This window comes from Rhinolophus sinicus, linkage group LG17 (assembly GCF_036562045.2).
Source record: "Rhinolophus sinicus isolate RSC01 linkage group LG17, ASM3656204v1, whole genome shotgun sequence".
In the NCBI taxonomy this organism is placed as follows: Eukaryota; Metazoa; Chordata; class Mammalia; order Chiroptera; family Rhinolophidae; genus Rhinolophus; species Rhinolophus sinicus.
This window is the reverse complement of record NC_133766.1, coordinates 1,911,113-1,933,219: the sequence shown is the minus strand read 5'-3', so window position 1 is coordinate 1,933,219 and position 22,107 is coordinate 1,911,113. Positions and strand designations below refer to the sequence as shown.

The following is a 22,107-nucleotide window of genomic DNA, read 5'->3' as shown; positions in this document are numbered from 1 at the left end:
GCCCCGCCCCCGCCTCTGTCCGCCAGGCTCTCTGGTGAACGTCCCATCACTCACTCGCTGCCTTTGTGAAACCTCAGCGTCGTTCCCAACACAGTTGTGGTTATCTCCTTGCCTCTAGCCCAGTCTGCTCTCGTTCTGCGAGTTGGCTGGTGTTCAGACTCATGGGAGGAAGACACCCCCCAAAAAAACACACACACACACACACACCCCAAAACACACACACACACACCAAAGCACACACACATACACACCCAAAACACACACATACATATACCCAAAACACACACACACTCCTTGGCACCAGGAATGCTCTAGAAACCAGAGGTGCAGGAACACGGTTCTTTCCTGGATGCTGCACTTTGCAAGCCCCACCTCTCCGTCCCTTCCCCCCTCCCCAGCCCCCAACCCAAGACCACTGGACTTAGCTGCCTGCACAGCCCCTCTCCTTTCCCTGGAGAAGGATGATTTGGTGTCTGATGTGGATTTTTTATGTAACGGGAAGGAGGGGTTTGCTGAGGAGCTGGGCGTGGGGCAGGGAGGACACGGAGTGGGGGGAGCGTGCCAGCAGGGCACAGATGAAGGGAGGTCACCTGGAGGTGACAGACCTCTGTCACCCCAGGCAGGCTGAGGGTGACGTCCTTTGGCATTTTCGTTGGGGTGTTTCTCCCAGCTGCTCCTCAGTGACGCCACTGGGCTTTCTAGCTGAGCCCCAAGTTCTGCTTGTTGGTAAGTGTGGTTCCTCCTCGCTGGTGAGTAACTGCCACCATTGGTGTGTTCGCCACCAAAGTCAGACAGGTGAAGGCAGGGAACCAGAAGCAGTTGCGTGCCGTGTGGAGGCCCAACCTGATGCCCGGGGCTGCGGGCGCTGTGAGGTTGGGGGAGCCAACCTCTAGCTTTTCAGTGGCAATTTCAGATGTCAGTCTGGCCGTGTTTGATCAACAAGAAGTCTCACTTATTGGAAACCACGGGGTTCCTTCCACCATTAACCCCAGACTTCCTACCAATTCTGGTCTAGTGTATTTAAATTAAACCTCGAAACGAGACCAAGAAAACCTAACTCTGGCAAGATGAAGTAAGACTAGAACTCACATGTCTAAACACAGGGAAGGAAATGGGTTGCTGTCACCTGTGAGGGGCTCCGACACGGCCGCCACTGCTCTGTCCCTCTGTCACTGCGTGTAATCCTCCTAACGACCTTATGAGAGAAGCGTTATTACCTGTGTGTTACGCATGGGGAAACTGAGGCATGGAGAGGTTGAGTAGCTCACTGTGGAGTGGGTTCCCACCAGTGTCTCCCCTCTGGGCAAGTCCATGTTTTGCCGTCATGGCGCGTTATATCCGTGACCGTCATGGCAACAGTGCTGTCAGGTTTCCAGGGACTTTGCAGCCCTGAGGCTGTGGCTGGAGACCGCGTCCCCCAGGTCTTCACGGGGATGGCGGCCATCCATCAGCCCTGCTGCCACTGCTGATTTCCACAGCCCATCCTCACCCCTGGCGCCCAGCGCTGGGAAGGTAGATTGCTGAGGGCAGTTGGGTCATTCCTCAGTCCTCAGCCATCAGCCCTGACATCTGTGCCCCCAAACCTAAACCTCAGATGAGCTCAGCTCAACTCAATTGCATTCAATCTGCTCAACCGTTGTTAAGTACCTAGTGTGTGCTGGGCGCTGTGCTGTGTGCCAGGGTACAAAAAAAGGAGTCTTGTTCCTCGGGCGACACAATGTAGTGAGAGGGACAAACCCAGGCCAGTATTTATATACTCAGTGACATATACCAAAGTGGATGTGTCACTGCTCTTAGAACACAAAAGTGAAAGTGCAAATGTGTATGTGTGTGAAGGTGCTGAGGGTGAGATGGAGGGTGATCAAGGAGCCCAGAGCTGGGCCTGAGAGATAGAGAAAAAAAGAGTCATTCTGGGACCCAAGACCAACACGTCAGTCAAACGGGGGTGAGGTTCCACGGTCATGTGACGTCTCCAGTGTCCTAATCTGTAAAGAGGGGATGCTCATTGTGTCTGACTCGGGTGCTAATGGGGAACCAATGGCTTCATCTAGTCCCTGGAGGAGCGTCTTGGGCACGTAAGGCGTCAGTGAGCGTGACGGTGCCAGTGCTTGTGTGTTGTCTTCATTTGGTGCCACCCTGCAGTGTCTCTCTGTGGCCCCGTGTGCTGTCGCTGTGGTGCCAGAAGTGCCATCAGCATGCTGTTGAATGTCCCCTTGCACCACATCAGAAACTGTCATTGTCACCGAGCTTTTCTCATGTGCTTGCCCTCAACCTCTGCCTGGATATTGGACTACCCTGGTCAGGAACATTAAGGTTTTGTGGTCTTCACAGCGGAGAGACTCAGTTGGTGAGGGTTTCACATACCTGTTTATTATAAACAAGACGTTATGTAACGAAGTATTGTTGCAATGTGTGGTGGGGGCCACATTCCTATCCAAAGGGACAGAACGAGAGTTAGGCAGGCAAGTGTTCAGTGTTCAAGAGCCCAGACAGCAAAGTGGGGTCAGCCTCAGGGGCGGGGCTCCCCGGGACCCCTGACCCACCGCCATAGGGCCTCACTTCTTTTTTTCTTTCTTTTCCCCTCTTTCTTCTGCCTCCTGGCCCCCACCCCCACTCCAGTTCAAGCCGTAGTTTCTCAGCCTAGTTGTGTAGGACACAGCTCCCTGGCCCATGTGGTATTATGAGCCTTGCGCTCCCCCCGGCTGAGGCAGTCGGTCACCAGTCACTGGTCGGCCGCTCACAGCAGCTCTCGCCAGCTGCTGGCTGCTCACACTGGCTGCCGGCCACTCACGCTGGCCACCAGCCACTCCTGGCAGCACAAGGTAGCCCACAGCAGCCCAGCTCCAGGGAGAGCCATTGTTCACAGTCTTAGCTATAGACGGCGCAGCTCGCTGGCCCATGTGGAATTGAACTGGCAACATCGGCATTAGGAGCACGGAGCTCCAACCACCTGAGCCAGCGGGCCGGCCTGGTCCTCACTTTCTTGACGGACCTCCCCACTTCAAGTTGATGGTACGTTTGCATCTACTGGATGAATGGGCTTCATGGGGACGCAGAAGGAGTGTCTCGGGACTTGCTGTGAGGAGCTGCCCTCTGGGTGGTGCTGGGTTCCCGGTGAAGCCGGGCTCCCCTCTGTAGACCACACACACTGCTCCCTCCTTGGAAAGGCCTGGGAATAAGTCCCTAGACATGCAGGTCCCTCAGGGATCGCGATGGCTTCCCACAGCCCCTCCTCCTCGAGCTGGTCAGGCTGGTGCTCGGGCAGCAGACACAGCCAATTGGACCTGCCCAAGTGGCCAGTGCAGGAACTGCCCCTCGTGCACCCCCCGTCCCCCCGTGGTGCTCTTACCTGAGCCAGACCTTAGTGCTGTGTCTCTGCACAGCTCGGGCCGCAGCTGAATGCTTCTCGGGGACCGATGGGAGTGTGGGCGCAGCCAGGGCTGAGCCGCAGAAAGCGCTGCTTCCTTCTCTAGCTGCTGGGGGTGAGGGTGGGGGTTGGGGGGTGGGGGTGGGGGTGGGGGGGCGCTCACAGATGCGTCTCTGTGGCCCACAGGAGAATGCGTGCGGGAGATCTGAGTCCCGCCTCCTTCCAGCCCTGCGCTGTTGGGGGAGTTCCCCAGCCTGTGCTGTAAGCCCAGGGCCTTGTCAGCCGCAGGGCTACCCTCCCTGGCCTCTTCCTAAACCACACCATCAATAACGATCGCTCGCAGACCCCATGCAGACCCCAGCGAACCAGCCTGACTGCTCGGGGCCTCCTGGGGCCTTTCTGTTTCTCTGTGCCTCTTCCTGCACCGGACAGTGGAACACGGCCAGCTGACGGCCATCCCAGCCCATCCTCATCCTCCCGCCCCTCCTGCCATCATTTCTCCCCGCCCCCACAGCTCGGTCCTCCCCACTCCCGCGGTGGTTTCGGGACGTGTTGATGGAGTGGGTGCATACCCTTGGGCCTGGGCTGTGCCCTGGTTTGAGCCCAGTGGAGGTGGGGACAGACAGGATGACAGACAGAGGAATGAGCAAAGGCCCCTTGCACAGTTTGTTGCCACCCTCCTGTTCCTGCTGCTTTTCCGTGAGCGAACGAGGCTGGTGGGTGCTCCGCCACCGGTGTAACCAGATCTCTGTGGGCTCTTGAAAAATGGAGTTCTGTTCAGCAGCAAATGTTTGCAATTAACTTTAACATATGGTGGAATTTGTTTTTGTGTCCGTAAAGTGTGATAGGCAGTGAGGAGCTGGCAGGGGAAGCCCCGGCCTGTCACGCCCTGGGCCTTGCTGGTGGGCGGAATGTTTGTACTCAGTGTGGAACCCTGGCACAGGGAACTAAGTGGCCGTCACTAGGTCACTGGGGGCCTGAGCCCTCCCTCTGGCTTGGCCCATCCTCTCCCTCCCAGGTGCTTCTACCTGCCCAGCAGCAGGGTGACGTGTGGCTCTTCCTTTTAGGATGGGGCTGAGCAGCCTGTGAGGCCTTAGTGACCTTGCTTCTCAGTTTTGGCCACTGTGCAATTTCTGTGCTGTTGGTGGACTGTCCTATAGGGTCCACGTGCTGTGATCGGCATAGCAGTGGGACATGTGGGTCAGTCCGTAGATACTGGGTGGCAAGTAACAGAACTGAGTGCACAGGGTGTACACCAGTAGGAGAGCGGGGTTTGCTTGGCCAGGATCGGGAGGAATGCATCACTGCGTTGGTTTGGCAGCTCAGCAGCATCCTCAGGCATCCAGCTTGTCTGATTCCTCCCCTCCACCTTCCGTGTGGAGGTGAAGTGTCCTGTTGAATCACCCAGTGTCTGCGCGGTGCTTCCCACCGTCTGTGACAGCGTCCAAAGCGAGAAGCAAAGGGCTGGGACGAGGGCTTTCTTCCATGTTTGCTTCCTACTCATAGAGCAAAGTCTTTCTCAAAAGTCCCCCGCACACCTGTCCTCGTATCTCTTTGGCTGTACCTGGACCACATACGCAGCCCAGGATAGTCACGGGCGAAGGGGAAAGAGTGGGTCTGACTGGCTTAGATAAAACACGACGTGTCCCGGGATGGGGCACACTGCTGCCCAACCAAATCAGGGTTCTCTTAGCAAGTACAGGTGCTGATTGGGAAGGCGGCAACGGTGTCGGCTGTGGTAACCCTGCAGTGTGAGAAAGGCAGCGGTCATTGGGATGCTGGCGTCTGCTGGAAGCTGAGGGGAGGGACATGGCCCATGGTGGCCCATGGTGGCCCGGCCTCTCCAGGCTCCTTCTGCATCGACCCTGCATGCTGGCCCTAACAACACTGCTGCTCCCTCAAATTCTGCCTCACCTCAGACATGTGTCAAGATGCCTCATGTCCTATGAGACAGAGGTCAGGCCCAGCTTAGCATTCACGGCCCCCTCCGTCCCACTCCGAACATGCTCACAGCTTGCAGGAAACACACATTTCCTGCTTTGTCTCCTGACACTCCTCGGTGCAGAGCAGGTAGCACCCAAGCTGGCAGCTTCCCACCTGCAGCTCTCACCTGGGGATTTTTGTCTGTACGCCCTTCTCACTCTCGCATCTCCATTGGGCATGTCTGACCCCAACACCCAGCCTGTTCAGATTCGACTTACTATGTAAGGTTCTTGTTTCAGTCCTCATTTCCTGGAGAGAATACCGCCTGGATTGCCCCAGCGAGAAATTTCTGTAGACCTTGTTATCAGTGAGCCCACATGAGCCACAGAGAGAGCTGGATGGTACGAAACTCGAACTGACCCTTGCAAGCTGGGGAAGATTTGGGGGGTGGACAGGACAGGCGCCATGCCAGGTACCGGGAGGTGGGATGAGAATGTCTCAGAGAACCTACCAGAGTCTACCTTCTCCTGCTTCTGCCTCACCTTCAAGCGTCTAACTACTGTCTCTCCAGGAGCATATAGAGTTGGCTCATGGGTGCCATGTTGGACAGCGTGGACATAGGACACTTGTGTCATCACAGAAAGTTCTGTTGGACAGGACTGACCCAGAGGTCACTGGGAGGTGTCCAGTGGTGCCGAAATCCTGATGTGCTTTGGTGCACACACACTGATTTGTACATATAACTTGTCACTGTGAGTCCGAGCCAGGAATCCTGTTCCGGAGAGATTTTTCTGGTTCTTTAGCTCCTCGTGTCTGTCCCTGTTCTCTGATCCCCTGAATGGAGCTGGATGTGGGCAGCAGAGCTGTACAAAAGGCGTCCAAGATGAAAACCATACCCCACACGTGTGCATGAATGTTGTGTGCTGGAGGCGGGGCTTCTGCTGGCTGGCGCTGCTCACTTGTCACCATTCCTGCTGGTTTTCCCATTTCTGCCCAGTCCCCACTTGCTTGTTCCTGTGCCAGTTCCAAGGCCGGTGCTCTCCTGGGCTGGAGCCAGCCTGGGTTGTGGACCTCAGAGTCTGGCTCTCATTCAAGAAGTAGAGGGTAGCCTCTGGCCTCTCCCTTTTTACGTAAAATATTTCCGTACAGGTGACAACCTCATTCAGCCAGCTCTACCGTATCATGGGCTCATAATGGGGATAGCAGTGCTTTGTAGTCACATAAACCCTTTAATTTGCAAAGTTGCCGCTGACCATCTGATCAGGATGACCCTCCAGGCTAAGTCAGACAGTGATACAATGGCGCTTTGGTAGGTTTTCACATTAACAGACTTGATTTGAATCCTGGTGACCCCAATTACTAGCTGTGTAAAATTGAGCAAATTACTTAAACCTTCATACATCTCTATTTTTCTCATCTGTGAAATGGGTGACAGACAAGTGACATGATTTAGTTTAGTTCTTAGTGGGGTCACCCTGGCTTCTGTGTTGAAAATTAACACTTAGAAAGCTGTTGAAGTAATCCAGGCAAGATATGGTGGGAACACGGCCTACAGTGGGAGCAGGGGAGCTGGTAAGTGATCTGGCTCTGGTCATCCTTTGAAGGTGGAGCAGAAATGTCTTGTTGGCAGTTTGCTTATGAGATGTGTGGGAGGGAGGAGTCAAGAATGATTCTGAAATGTTTGTCTTGAGGGATAGGAACGTTGTAGGTGCCATTGGTCAACAGAGAAGTGGAGACTGGTTGGTTGGAGCAGATTTGAGTCAGGGTAGGTGGATGGGAAAAGATCCAGAATTCTGTTTTGGTTTTGTTAAGTTTGAGATTTTGATTAGAAATTCAACTGAAGCTATGGAGTAGGTGGGTGGATATACAAGTTAGATTTAGGAGAGAGATCTGGGGTGGAGACAGAAATTTCAAAGTCATTGAGCATAGACATGGTATTTAAAGTAATGAGACTGGATAAGATCACCACGGGCAATGAGTAGAGACAGAGAAGAGGATGAAACATTTCAAGTTTAGAGAGATGAGGGGGGAACTAGCAATGAGGCCAAGAAAGAGTGACTAGTGAGATAGAGAGAAAACCAGGAGAGTGAGGGGTCCTGGAAGGCAAGTGACCACAGAGTCAGATGCTGCTGATGGGCTCAATATACTGAAGGCCAAGCAATACGGACGCCATTAGTGACCATCACAGAAAGATTTATTAGAAAGAGTGGGACTGATACCTGATTGGGTTGGTCTTAAAAGAGAGTAGACGGGGATAGAAGCTGGAGATAGAAAACAGAACTAATTTCTTTTTGAATTTTTCTACCAAGGCTACCAAATAAATGAGGAAGTGGGATCAAGAAAAGGATATTTTGTCTTAATAGGGGAGAAATAAGAAAAATACGTATGTAAAAATATCTACAAAAATATCTGCTGTAGCTTTTGAGTGAAGTGAAGCATGAAGTGATGAAGTCTAGTTCCTACGTGGAAGAATTGCCCTAGAGAGGAGTTTGGGACACACTAGACCTTGAACAGAAAGGAGAAGTCCTTCCTATAACATTTGGCTTCATATAGCTGTATCCTGATGACAGTGGGTTAATTAAAAAGAGCTTTTCTTCTTTTCACTGAAAGGGAATCAAGAAGTAGGAAGTCCAAAGATGGTGCAACTGCTTAAGAAAGTTTTCAAGGATCTAGCCTTGTTCTGCCTCCTTAACACGTGGCTTTTATTCTCTTAGTATCAAAATGGCTGATTCATCTTCAGGTGTTATGTTTTAATTCTAGACACAGAAATAAGGGAAAAGGTGAAGAGCAAAATGTATGCACCAGCTGAGTCTGTCTTATTTTATAAAAACACCAATAGCTTTTTGAAAATTTCCTGCTCCCACCTCCAGTCCCTATAGGATTCTGTGTACTGCCTCTTGTGGCCATTTCTAGCTGCAAGGGAGTCTGGGCAGATGAGATTTTTCAACTGGGAACATAGTCACCAAAATTTTGGTTATAAGAGGTAGAGTATAAAAGATCATTGTGTCTTCCAGTTATTAAAAAGTTTATTGTTTTGTAATTTTTAAAAACTGTGGTAAAATGCACGTGGCCTAAAATTTATCATCGCAACCATTTTTAAGTGTATAGTTCAGTGACATTATGTACATTCACCTTGTTGCTACAATTACCATCATCCATCCACAGAACTCTTCATCTTGCAAAACTGAAACTCTACATCTATTAAACAATAACTCCGTTCCCTCTTCCCTCCAGCTCATGGCACCCACCATTATACTTTCTATGAATTTGACTACTCAAGTTATTTCCTACAAGTGGAATCACAACAATATTTGTCCTTTCGTGACTGGCTTACTTCATTTAGCGTTCTATCCTGATTATGCTGTAGCTGTGTCAGAATTTCCTTCCTTTTTAAGGCTGAATAATGTTCCATTCCAATACATTCCAATGTATATACCACATTTTGTTTATCTATTTACCTGTCGATGGACACTTGTGTTGTTTTCAGTTTTGGTTGTTGTAAATAATGCTGCTGTAAACATGAGCTTACAAACATCTCTTCGAGTTCCTGCTTGAAATTATTGGGTTTATACCTAGAAATAGAACTGCTGGACCATGTGGGTAATTCTGTTTTTACTTTTTTTAAGGAACTCCCGTACTGTTTTCTATAGCACTGCACCATTTTGTAACCAACAGTGCACAAGTCTGTCAATTTCTCTACATCCTTGCCAGGTTTTTCTTTTTTCTTTTTTTTTCTTTTTTTTTAATAGCCGCCGTCCTAATGGGTATGGTGTTTTCCAGTTTTTAAAGGGTAAGTAGAGAGTTGAAATGGGTGGGGAGAGAACTGAAGGATAAAAAGGGTAAAAAAGTGAAGGTAAAAATAAAAACAAGAGCTAAGAACTGTCTCACGTCCATCGAAATCAGACTTCATTGAAACCTTTCTGGAGCTCTCAAGACACTTAGAGCCTACGTTGAAAGGAGGGCAACACAATCTCATGGGAAAGAAGCTGCATCAGTGGTTTGAACACCTGGCTGGCTTTTTTTTTTTTTTTGCTGGATTTCGGGAGTGTGCGGGGTGCCACCCTGCTGCAACACCGATTTTGCCTTGTGCGATGAGGCTAACAGAATCAGATAACAGAATTTGACCACTGCCCCCTCACTTCAGAGCTGAGATGTTATACAATGTCACACAGGCGTTGAGATCTTTGAACTAAAGGTGTTCTGGAAATTCAGATCATCTGGAGAGATTTTCTACCCCTTACATGCAAAGGGAAAGTCCCGCATGGCAGCTCCCTGTGGCTTTTATGCTACCCACGGTGGGAGATCTTTACTCAGATGGTCAGTCAATGTTTGTCTTTTCTTGTCTCCCTTGGAAGACAGGATAATCCTTGGGAACAGGCATCATCTGTGAGGAGGAGAATGATAGCAACTTGCAATGTTTTGCATGTCATCATGTGCTGGCTCTTGGGGCACCAGCAGACTCAGGAACAAAATCACTGGTCTTCAAATACATTGAGTTCCTAACACTGTGCTGTTGGTATTGGCTGGTTCTGTGAGGAACTCTTGGGTTCTTTTTTATTTTTGAATGTGTAACAACAAAGTGATGGCAACAAAAGCAAACGGGGCTCATGGAGAGCTCGGTGTTGCCCCCTCCTGGGCTCTCAGAATCTTTCCCATCAAAATATCATCAATAATGCTCCCATTCTTCCCACCATTCACACACACACACACACACACACACACACACACACACACACACACAGAGTCCAGGAAGCGTACATTCTTTGTAAGAGTATACATTGTATTGGCCATATGCCATCCAGCCAAGCCAAAAATTGTGGAACAATAGGAATCTGTGCCCAGAATATCAGCTAAAAATATCTCACCCCCCTGCTCTGTTGTTTGCTGGGTATGTTTAAGAGTGTCCCAGGAGGCTAATGAGGATGAAAGGAAAGGAAAGCTGACATTTTCAAAGGAAACCAAACTTTTACCTCCCTGAAAAGGAAACACATATTTTCTGTATGCCTGTGTTATGTTTCTTGCCATGCTTGCATGTCTGAGTGACAATGTGGAAAGTCTATAATATACATGTGCCACCTTGTCTTGGGTTGTTGGAGACCATGCTTTCACCACAGCCTTCTGCTCTGCGGCATGACTTATGGGCAGCTTTCCAGGTTTGAGCAAAGAAGTGGGGAGGGAAAGGAGAGAGCAGGGAGACTCACTGTGTCACACACGGTTCTCCCATTCAGTGGGGCAGGGCACTGTGTGGGAGCCCAGGGCACACGTTTCCATCCCTCATTCGGCCATATTTAACCTCTTTTATTTCCTCACCAAGCTCTGTCTGGCCCTTTCAGTAATTTCAACTTTCTCCGTGGTGTCTGTCAGTCACTGTTCCTTTTCAGGCCCTGGTTTCTTTCCAGTTATAAAGTGAGGGGAAAGGCTAACTGATCTCTTACTGGGGGAGTCTGACAGTTAGGGAATCAAGACAAGAATATGGAAAACTCAGTGCACGGAGGTCGTTGAACTCAGTAAGAAGCAGTCATCGGAGAACTGAAATGATATGGGAAAGAGTCTGTTCCCAATATTTGCCAGATAGTGTCAGCATCGACCAAATAGCAACTGTTGGTTCTGGTTGGTTAAATTACACAGAGCTGCTGACTTCCTGCACATATGCTGGTATTAGGCAGTGAAAGTGGGTGTTGGTCAACACTCGTTGGCTAATGTCAACATTGAACTTGGGTTGGGGTAGACCATGGCCATCATTGCCTGAATGAAATGCACCTTTGGCTTCCTCTCAAGTGTGTCCTTTCATATTTATCTGTAGGTCTCTTCTCCAATAACCTATGAAAGGCTTGTTGAAGTTTGATTTAATTTGTTATAATCATGAGGGACATGGCCTCAAGGTTCACATGAAGTTCCATTTTTGGCTCAGTTGGCTGTCTCGAAATAAATGATCTTATACAGATATTTCCATGGGCAGATATGTTAAATTGATTTCCATATAGGGGTGAGGAGCTGCTAGTTACTGAGAGCAGTGAGTCTGTGTCAGATGCTTCAACTACGTCATCTTGTTTAATCTCCACAACATCTTGTAAGATGGTTACGATCGCATAGAAACAGAGGCTTCGAGAGAGTCAGGAACTTGCTCAAGTTCTCAAAGGTAGAAGCAAGACTTGAATCCAGGTTCGATCAGACTTGAAAATCATGCTCTTCCTCCTCTCCTTTGCTGACTCTGAAACAGACACTGTGTGAGAAGAAGAAGGGGGCTTAATCGACCCTTTGGGAGTAAACCCGCCCACGGCCAGCGATAGATGGTGAGCCAAGGGTGTTACCCTGCTCTCGCGAGGCGCCTCTGGGATGAGCAGACATCACATTCGCCATTCTCATCCCATTGTATGGTCCTCCTCCCTGCTCCCCAGGAGCCCGGGGGACACAGAGACTCCGATTGGCTCTGCCAGCTGCTTATTGTTTTCCATTTTCTCCCCACTGCAGTCTTGCGACGGTCTCCTCTAGAAGATCCTGCCACTTCTATTGTCCCTGTAGACTTTCCCACCGCCCCAGGACCACGGCCTCAGTTGCTTATTGTGGTGCTGTTGGCTCAGCCTCAAGGACAGAGACCTTGAGCCAGCTGACAAGGCTGCTTGTGTCACTACTTCTAAGGCCACAAGCCATGCTTTTGGTTCCCAATACTTTTGAATACTCTCCTTCAGTTTAGCCGCATGGTCTCCCAGACTCCCAGCAGCAGATTTCCCGACAGACAGTCTTGGCTGACAGCCAATCGCTGTCTCCGTGCCTGGATGACCTCTGTTACCAAGTCAACACGGCACTAATGAATGCTGCTGTGCTGCTCCCTGGTGGAGAGGGTGGAAACCGAGCGCTACACAGACAAGCCTTGTTAAAGAGCTGCCCAAAGACCCTCTCCCACTTTCTACACCAAGGGTTCATGCACCTGACGGAAGGAAGCTCATTTGGGCAGTGCCAGTGGAAAGGTGCTGTGATCTGTAGGTGCCTGCTGTCCAAGGCTAAGCGTGGCTCTGATTTCATATTTTGGTGGGGGCAAAAACAGTGCACAACTGGTTGGCCTCCAGTTGGAATTAGGGTTTTCATACATTTATTTTGTCTTCCTTCCTTTCACTTAATTGTCTATGGTGCAGAGGCTTTGAGGAACCCCCTTTGAGCTCTCAGGACTCTGGGTCAGCGTTAATGAAGATCTCAGTCTTTGCAAACACGCCCTTGCTCAGGAATCTTCTGGAGTGTCGTGATGAGGTCTTCCCTTATCTTCCTGCTCCATCTTCATGGGTCTCAAAGCCCTTGGCTGGGATACAGCTGGGTTTGCCGGAGGCCGCCATATTCCTGTATCATCCCGGAAGCTGTGTCATCAGCCTGCAGGGCAGATGTGGGGATGACACGGCATCTAGTGTCTGGGGTCTAGAGGATGACGAATCGGGGTGGGAGAGACTGGAGGAGGTCATGGGAATTCATGGGTGATGAAGTCATATGTACTGACATTGAGAAGAAAATGAAGCCTCAGTTACCCTCTTGGTTTTTACTCTGATACACAGAGCAGGAAGGCATCTCATGCAGCCATGCCAGAACTGTTAGTGGGGTAAATCCAGACAAGTCCTGTGTGGATGGGCTGCATGCAAACCCTAGACAGAGACCATTGCAGCAGGTGGAGCCTGCTTCCTCCTTCCTGTTGTCAGGGCTGGTCCCCAGGTCCACAACCAGGATGACCGAAAGCTGACCTCTAACTCTCTTACATTGTTCATGACCTTGGTCCCAAACTACTTGCCCCAACCCTTCTCTCTCCATGCTCCTTTATGTAATCCTGATTCTTTCATCCTCGGGCATTATAATTCATCATCCTTTTTTTGTTTGTTTTTTGCTATTTTCTCACTTCTGCCTAAACCTTGAAAGCAGTGACCCCCAGGTTCCCCAGCAGAGGAGGTTCCAGCAAGAACTGTCTTGTTTCCCAATCTTTCTGGAGTCACAGCAGACTCCTGCCTGGTAGTGTTGGGTCAAAGAGTGACTCCAGACGTTCTTTGTCCTTAACCTAAGTCCACAGAGGACAGACGTCTTCTAGGGGTTGCTTCAGGCACTTTGGGGCCCAGAAGCTGAGGAGCCTGAAGGGAGCAACTTGGTTCCCAAATCCTGCCTGTCACCTCCATGTAGCAGCAGGGTCTCAGGACCTCCCACACAGCCAGGGGCCAGTCCAGACACCCTCTCATGGCAGAGGCAGGACCATCGCAGATGTTCGATCTTCCTCCTCCTTCTCCTGAGAAAATAGGGCCAGAGAGTGTGACAGGAAGACAGAGAAGAGGCTGTGATCCCGCACCCCTGAGTCTCTGTGTCCTGTGGGAGGGAGGCCACGTGGACCAAGCTGAGCTCACGGGATGACAGTCCCTCTGAAGTCAGGACATAGCTCCATTTACTCTTACTCCACACATGCAGTGAAGTAATGGATGTGGAAATACCACAGTTGCTGGCACAGAGTGGGTGTTCAATAAAGATGAATTCCCTTGTTTTCCTATCTTCCACCATCTTCTGTTCCTTTGAAGTAAAAATAACGTGGGGGCCAAAGCATGTTCATGATGAGGACCCCAGTATTCAGGACAGAGATGTGGTTTTCCTAAGACTGTATAATCAGCACCAAAATCCAGGTGTCCCGTGGTGCTTCAGCACGCGGCCGTCTTCCTGCTGGCGTTCCTGCAGTACGGGGTGTGCCGCGGCTCCGCGAGGCTCTGTGCCTCCCCCTCTGTCGTCTGGGACTCCTTCTCTGGAGACCCTCAGGGGTCAGCCTTCTTGCCTCCATAGCTACAGAGTAGGATTCCCAACCCTGCAAGAAAAGCATGGATCATAAAAATGGGAGCGAATTAAGGAATTATCCAGCCTAGTGAGTTTCAAACATGCCTTAGGAGCAAAATGCTTTCTTCAAATGAAATCTTTTCTACAAATCAATCAATGAAGCAGTCAATCCTTTTTGGAAATACATATATATATTTCTGAAAAAGGAGATATCTATATATGGGGGGGAGGGAGGGAGGGAGAGAGAGAAAAAGAGAGAGAGGGATGGTTTTAGCTGGTATGTGTTGTGTGTATTTGGTGTGTGTGTGTGTGTGTGTGTGTGTGTGTGTGTGTGTGTTCATACATAATCTCTTTGGCATTAGCTATATATAAAAATATATGAGAAAGTCTCTGTGTCACACGTCGCTTCTGGTACAGCCATTTCTGTCAAATAGCAACATGCCGGTGTGTCCTCATCCACCTTATTCACCGGATCTGGCACCGTGTGACTTCTGGCTCTTCCCCAAAGTCAAACTGATTCAGGACATCGAGGCAGCCATGACAGTGCAACTAAAGACACTCACGAAAGAGGACTCCAGAACTGCTTCAGAAAGTGGCAAGAACCATGGGGTAAATGTGTTTGAAGCGAGGGGGAGTATTTTGAGGGGGTTAATGGCCATGTGTCTTTTACTGTAATAATTTTTTTTTTTAAATTTAAACATTCACCGTATGTTTTGATCACACCTTGTGCAGGTGAGGGAAGTAAGTGCAAGGAAGAGTCAAGGATTCGTCTGCACAGCTTTCGGGGGCAGGAGAACGTGCATGGCAGGGAGCGCGGAGCGTCGTTACATAAGCCTGGCGGCGCTCGCCGGGCTTTCCAGGGCACTGCCAGTCTGCCAGGCTCCAGGCTCCAGACCCCGAGCGAGGCTTCATTAGCATTCAGAGGGGGAAGGAGCCTGGGGGCTGTCATCGTCAAGTGGGCGTCGCGAAAGACAGGCTGTGTTTTAATTACGACCTGGACTTTGGAACAAATCCTTTCCTCTGCTTGTCTGAGCCTTAGAGAAAACAACTTGTGGGAGGTGTGTAGTCGGCAGCTGGGTCCACAGTGGTGCCCTTCCAGCTGTGTACACATCTGGCACACAGGTGGCGGGCTGCATGCACCTTTTCTCCTTGAATTACTCTGGGGTCAGTGAGGCTAACAAGAGCCAAGGCAGCACGGTGAGGGTGACCTGGTCTTTCTGATGGAGAGAGTGGAGAGTGACGGGCCCGGCCCTCTCCCCGTCGCAATCCCCACTGACCACCCTGACCCTCCCTTGTCCGACTTGGGGGACGGTTTTGGAGTGGGGGGCGACATTCAGAAGGGATGAGAAAGAGGAGGAGGTGATTAACAGGGTAGAAGTTAGCCCAGCACAGATGCCACACCTCTGAGAGCTTGCTGAGGTCCTGGGAGCGTTTGCCTCGTCTGTTTGACAGGCCATTCCCAGGGACGGAAAGGGAGGAGGGAGAGGGCTTGGGACAAAGGGCCTTTGACCGGCTCCTGGAAAAGCATTGATTAGTTTGCTCAGGTTGGCAAACAGTGACTCGGGCCTGGGGCCAGGGCTGAACTGGCTGGCTTTGCTGCCCGATGCGTGCGTCCAGCAGGGAGGGAGAGAGTAAAAAAACTAACTGGTCAAGGGGCTGGTGTGCCCTGAGGTGCAGAACTGGACCACAAAGCCACGCCGGGCAGCCAGAGAAAGGGAGAGGCCAGGGGAAGGGCTGCTGGTACCTGGAATTCTGGGTTTGGGGCTGTCGTATCCCTCGTGAGTGATGAAAGAGTCACACCAGCCCCTTGGACTCTGCCTGAAGTGGGGAGGTAGAGGGAAGGCACGTCAGGACGGGTGTTTCCCGGTGGCCAAGGGCAGGGAGGGTTACTGTGGTGACCCCAGGCCTGGGTTGATAGTTGGACACACCTGCACCGCTGACCCTGCAGGCTGCCCTCTGTCCTGGGAGGTCAACCCCAGGGGTTCCTGGGAGGGTGGGGGGAGTTCATTGTGTTCCCCAGGCCCTGGCTTCCTTCACTCGGAGACCTGGGGCGGCCTCTCTTCTTCTTGTGCCAACCTGTGTGTCATGCCACCTTGGGGCCCCTCCTTAGCTCCCTCTCTGCTCCATCCTCATGAGAAGCTCTTCCGTGCTCCCGGAAGCTTCCAGATATTCAGACTGCACACGTGTGCTCTCAGAGTTGGAAACTGTGCAGCGTTCGCTGCCACAGGCTGTGGTGAGAATTCGGCCGTCCTGGTTTGTGCTCCCTGGATACTGCCCTGTATCGTTCTCTTCCGTGTCGCACAGGTGCGTCTCCATGGGTGCACACTGTTTGTTTGTTGGCTGTCTCTCTCACTAGTGTGTGAGCTCCACGGGTTGGGGACTTTGCTTTGTAGAATTTTGTGCCCACTCCCGTGCCTGACACGTAACAGACACTCAGAACTCGTGTGTGGACACGATGCTGCCGGGTGGCAGCGCCTTCTACTCCTGTTAACACACACAGTGTGGGTGGCGTGCTTCTGCATAAATGAAGGAAGGAGTGAGATGGAGAACCAATGAGTGGATGAGTGAATGAACTCTGGGAATGAATGAAAAGAAGGAGAAACGAGCACACAAATGAGTGGACGAGCTTTTGGGATGGGGCCGCCCACACTCGGCCATCGTGGTGGCTGCCTGTCTGCAGGGAAAGACTCTCATCCATTCACGGTTCCTGCCAAGGTGGGGCCGTTAGAGCAAGGTGGCATCAGCGACCTGTGTGCCGTGGGGTCTGCTAGCGTCTGTCTCTGGGCAGCGAGGGTGTGTGGAGTTTTATGTACTCGCTCCGGCGAGTACTGTCCCCTCCCTTATGCCGTCTGACCTTTCCATGTCCGTTGACCCCTCTGGGATGCGGGGACAAACACAGAGATTTTCTTTCCCCCTATTGTGCTACTTTGAAAAAACAACACAACAACTCAGTTTTGGAAATGGGGACATGAATGCTGTAGTGAGTGAATTGAGACATATTTTGAGGGTACATTAGCTCTGTGCTTATTATGCCCCAGGCTTTGATGAAGGCAATTATGTTTTCATGCGGCAACTGGAAGAGAAAAAAGAAATAGACAGATCCGCTATAAAAGTCAGTCCTTCATAGATCTGGGGTGACAGGGAAACAGTTACCTTTCTTGGGAACCTACCGTGTGTCAGCTCGTCCACTGGGCTCTTTATACATGTTGTTCCAATCTCCTCAGGGAGGAAGTCCCCCGGCGTCACCGAGTCCCCCGTTCCAAGCCTTCTTGTCCCAGTTCTTGATGTTCCTTCTGCTGTTGACTTGAGGGGCGACCGGGGCCCCAGCCAGACCTTTCTCACGGACCCTCCTTCCCTTTGTTCTCTGCTGCCAGGCTGTTTGCTGTCAAATGTGGGGGCTGCTTCGAGGCCATCGCCCCCAGCGAGTTTGTCATGCGGGCGCAGAAGAGTGTGTACCACCTGAGCTGCTTCTGCTGCTGCGTCTGTGAGCGGCAGCTCCAGAAGGGCGACGAGTTTGTGCTGAAGGAGGGGCAGCTGCTGTGCAAAGGCGACTACGAGAGGGAGCGGGAGCTGCTCAGCCTGGTGAGCCCGGCGGCGTCCGACTCCGGTGAGTGCTGCGCGGTGGGACCGGGGGGTGGGGTGACGGTCTCAGGGCTCTCCCCCTGGAGGGTCAGCCACCAGGGCAGCCGAGCTCCCTGGATGGCAGCTCCATGCGTCCAAGGAAGTTTCCTTGTCAGCTGGGAGTAATTTCTTATCAGTCAGGTACGGCCATGACGTGCCGCGTAACAAATCACCCCCAAATTCCAAGGCAGACGACAAGAAACACTTACACGCTCACGAGTCTCTGGGTTAATGGGAGTGACCCTGCTTCAGGCTGAAGTTCTTCAGGGCCCCTGGACTCTGCTGAGCGCAGCTGAGGTCAGCTCTGGGCAGCGGCCCCAGTTCACCTCTGCTCCGTGGGAGTCGCTCTGGGGTCCAGGCTTCAGGGGCAGCACCTTCCCCTGCGTGTGGCAAGAGCACCAGAAGGCACGCTCAACCCTACAAGCACATGGCAAGCCTCTGCCCTTCTCATGTCTGCTCAAGCAACAGCAGAGCTCAAAGGCAAAGTCCAGGGGAGGGAAGCACCCTGGGGGCACCGCAGGCCCTGCCAGGGAACAGGTACATGATGCTGTCAGAGGGAGGACGTGTAGTGCAGTGTGCCCCGTCGCTCACTGCCTCAGCCTCGCTGCCTCATCTTACCCGAGCTCCGTGGCCTCAGCCTGATGTAAGAAGGTCAGCTCCCCCGTCGGTCCCTATAGGCATCTTGTGGGCTCCCCCACTTGGGCCTCCTCCCCAGAATATTGCAGAACCTTTGAATTGCCCAAGGGCTTAGGTGTGATGGTGATGAGAATGCTAGTGTGACCTTAGAGAGGTGGGCACACCCAGCAGATGGACCATCCTCTCTCACGTGGAAACAAGCGCTGTGTCTGGCCTGCCTTGGCCCGCTGCGTGGGGCTTGCTCACTGAGCTCTCCAGCTGCAGAGTTTAATTGGCTCCAAACTCAGTCCGAGGCATTAGAGTATTGCCCCCTCACCTCCCACGTGCAAAGACAAGAAGAAAAGGCTGGATCTAAGCAGCGTTAATAGACATAGAATGTTCGGAGCAAGGTCGCTGCAGCAGGGCCCTTTTATGACCACATTTCAGCTGGACGTTCAGTTCTGGGCGTTTCTTTTGGACAAGCTAGAGCTTTCTGGTTCGTTCATTCATGCATTTATTCGGTGGGTGTATCTTGAGGGCTTGCTTTATGCCAGGGATGGAGTCATGATATGAGTGACAAGAATGGTGTGGGGGTGGGGAGACCTCACAAGCATGTCAAGTGAAGGAATTATAGATATTTAGGCTACAAATGTAAAGGCTAACCAAGGACGTAATTGTTGCCTTCCCATGGTTGGGTCAGACCTATTTGTTTTCTAACTTCAGAAGCAGAATTAGAATCCAGTCATAAATAGAATTATTTAATAAAATCATTGCGTACTTACAGTATACATGAGAGGTAACGGGGAGCAATTCGACCTGACGTAGGAAATGTCCGAATGTCATTCTAAATGTCGGAGCTACCACAGGGCAAACCTCAAGAGACAGACCCCACCTGTTGAAACTACTATTGGTGAGGTGGGGGCGGGGAGGATGGGGGGAGAAGATTTCCCATGTCCCTTTCAGTTCTCAAAACCTATCATTGTTTTTGCAGCTTTCTATGAAATGACATTAAGATCGCAAGCAGAACCAAATAAAATACATTATTTGGACGATTCATTTTGTCAATTGTGTACATGTTCCCTTTTCTGCATCACCAAATGCTCTGTGCACCGAAGCCCGCCTCACTCATGAGAGGACAAGCTTCTAGTGAACAGCGTGCTGTGGCTGTCCATCCCTTTGTTTCCTTAACAAAGCTTAGCCTGGTGGCGGGAGAAGGGGGAGGGAGCCACAAGCACCTAACGAGTTGAATTAAATCTCCCAGGAAAGCCGTCCCCCTGATACGTGGGGGGTTTACAGGAAACAAACAGTTTTCGGGGCTCTCATACAAACACAGCCCCCACCCCACCCCTTCTGGTTTGTGCCCTGAGTGTTTCACATGTGGTAGGTGCTTGATAAATATTTGTTGAGTGACTGATTGAATGGCCTGTCATCTTTCACGCTTTTCTCAATGACTTGGATGAAGACACAGAAGGCAGGTTTATTCAATGTGCAGATGACACAAACCTGGCAGGGAACGCTGGGGTGGCAGCTCAATGTTCAAAAAGAGTGTGACAAGCTGGCAGAACAGGGCAACGTCAGCAAGACGAAATCTTACCATTGGGCTCCAAAATTCAGTAGTAATTACCTGGAATGGGGCCTGTTTTGATGGAATTTCACGTGGGGTTTTAGTTGACCATAAAGCCAAGAGGAGCCAAACAAATGCTGCGATACTCAAACATATTGTCACTAACATGTAATTGTAGTTCCATTATTATTATTATTATTTTGCACTGGTCAGAGCACATTTGGGAATTTGGGATATTTGGCTTAATTGTGAATGATGTGTTTTAGGGGAGTCACCGGCCGACTAGAGAGAGTCTTGAGAAGAGTGATTAACTTGTTCAATGATAAATTGCTAAAGACACTCGGCGTATTTAGCTTTGTACAAACGAGGTTAAGTAAGGGAGCTATGACAGCCCCACCCAAGGGTGCAGTCACACACACGCACAGGGTGAAGTGACAGACTTCGGTTCCATGTGGAGCAGACCTGTGTGCTTCGAGAGTGCAGACTAGGTGCCTTTATGGGACGTGGACCTACTTGTCATTGATATGTTAAGCACGGTTGTTGGAGACCAGCTCACTGGTCTCCAGGCTGCCAGGGTCCTGGAGTCTGTGGTTCTGTGATGCCAACTGTTCCGACTCACGTGAAAGCACGCGACACTTTCACAGCTCTGGGGGACAGCAAACCCAGGAGGTGTCCCCCTGTTGGGTCTCCTTTCTGCTGTGGCCAGAGGCCTCTTTTGTCCTGGTCACCCCAGTGCCTGCGGCTGTGAAGCAGCTGCTCAGCACAGGACCGGACTCTGTCACCAGCCAGACCACTTTCTTGGCGTTCATTGGGCCCCTGGGAACCCAGGGCCTACAGGAGAGACCTAGTGACACGCAGCCTGAGCTCCTCTCCTTGGTCACAGAGACACACGTTCTTCAGTTGTAGGCACGTGAGAGGTTTTCCAGTCGACACTGCCACCACGGCTCCCCAGCCTCTGTTTGGGTGTCTCCAACCACGGGAGCTCCTGACCTCACGTGCTGAGTGTAGATTGTCTCAATTGTGTGTCTGCCTCCATGTGTAACCTCAGCCTCGGCCTTGGTTCTGCTTTTGGGAACTCACAAATTCAGTCCGTCTCCCCGACGTGTGCCAGCCCTTGGAGTTGAGACAGACCCTCGTAGCCCCTAAGTCTTCTCTTTTCCTTCTAGCTCCTCTTCCTCCTTCCAACGATCCCTTAGAAGAAACGGTTTGCTCTGTCAGTAAAAATACTGCAGTCTCTTGAGAATGTACCACCCAGAAGGGGATACAGTCTTCTATGGTCTGAACTAGCACACTGTTGTTTAACAATTTGTCATCGGCGTTCATCGGCGTTGTATCTGATTGATGGGGTTCAGGATTTCAGTAGCTTTTTTGGACCCACGGGTGAGGTGGGAACTTGGAGCCACCATGGCTCCTGGCTGGTCCATGTTGCGTTTCTTAATTACCCATCCCTCTTATCTCCACATTTTCTTTTAATATCGGAGGTCATCTGAGAATGTCTTGCGCAGTGATTTTTAAAAACTTTTTTTTAATTTCAAAATGAAATTTTCGATTGACAGAACAATTGCAAAGTAGGATAGACGTTCCCACCTGCCCGCCAGCCGGCTCCTCCTAAGGTTAACATCTTGTATTTAAATATACATTTTGATAAATGGGCCATGTAAACAACGGAACTGATATTACTGCAGCACTGTTAACTAAACGATAGACTTTACTCCATTCCAAGAGATTTCCCGCTAATGTCCTTATGCACTCCAGAATCCAATCTAGGATACCACGTTGCATTTCAGTTTATGTTATACTTATGTTACATTGCTTCCCCCCCCCCCCATTTTTGAAGTCACTAGGAGTGTCTAGTCAGAATTTCCCTCTTTGTGCCTCCCTCCAGCAGTAGCTTTCATGCTTTGTTTCCTTTTAGCCTTTCCCACCGTGGGACCACAGTTTTGGGCTTGTTGGTTAGTTTGCCATTTTCTGACCTGAGGAAGAGTGTGCATCTTAGGTTTTGCCCAGAATGTTCCTTGGCTGTCATTTTCCCGAAGGCGCAGATCGTTGCGTCCTCTTGGCTTAGTGCCCCTCCCTGGTCAGGCCAAGTCCCAGGGTAGCTGGCCTTGCATCCCTTCCCCTATCTTCTGAGCATTAAACTGTCAGCACATGGAGGCAGGGCGCTTTCTGGCACTCTCCTTTTGTGGAGGGAACTTCCTAGAGCAAGCCTGTGTCATGAAGTCTTCATCATGAG

The 22,107-nt window shown here is 50.9% G+C and overlaps 1 protein-coding gene across 2 annotated transcripts in view; it reads left to right on the top strand.

Moving 5' to 3' along the window:
* LMX1A (LIM homeobox transcription factor 1 alpha) overlaps positions 1 to 22,107 on the top strand; it is a 120,059-nt gene that overhangs the window by 62,119 nt on the left and 35,833 nt on the right. For both annotated transcript variants that reach the window (XM_019747321.2, XM_074322179.1), the window contains one exon: positions 17,449 to 17,681. In XM_019747321.2, coding sequence (XP_019602880.1) covers positions 17,449 to 17,681 — 233 coding nt within the window. The remainder of the gene's footprint in view (positions 1 to 17,448; positions 17,682 to 22,107) is intronic.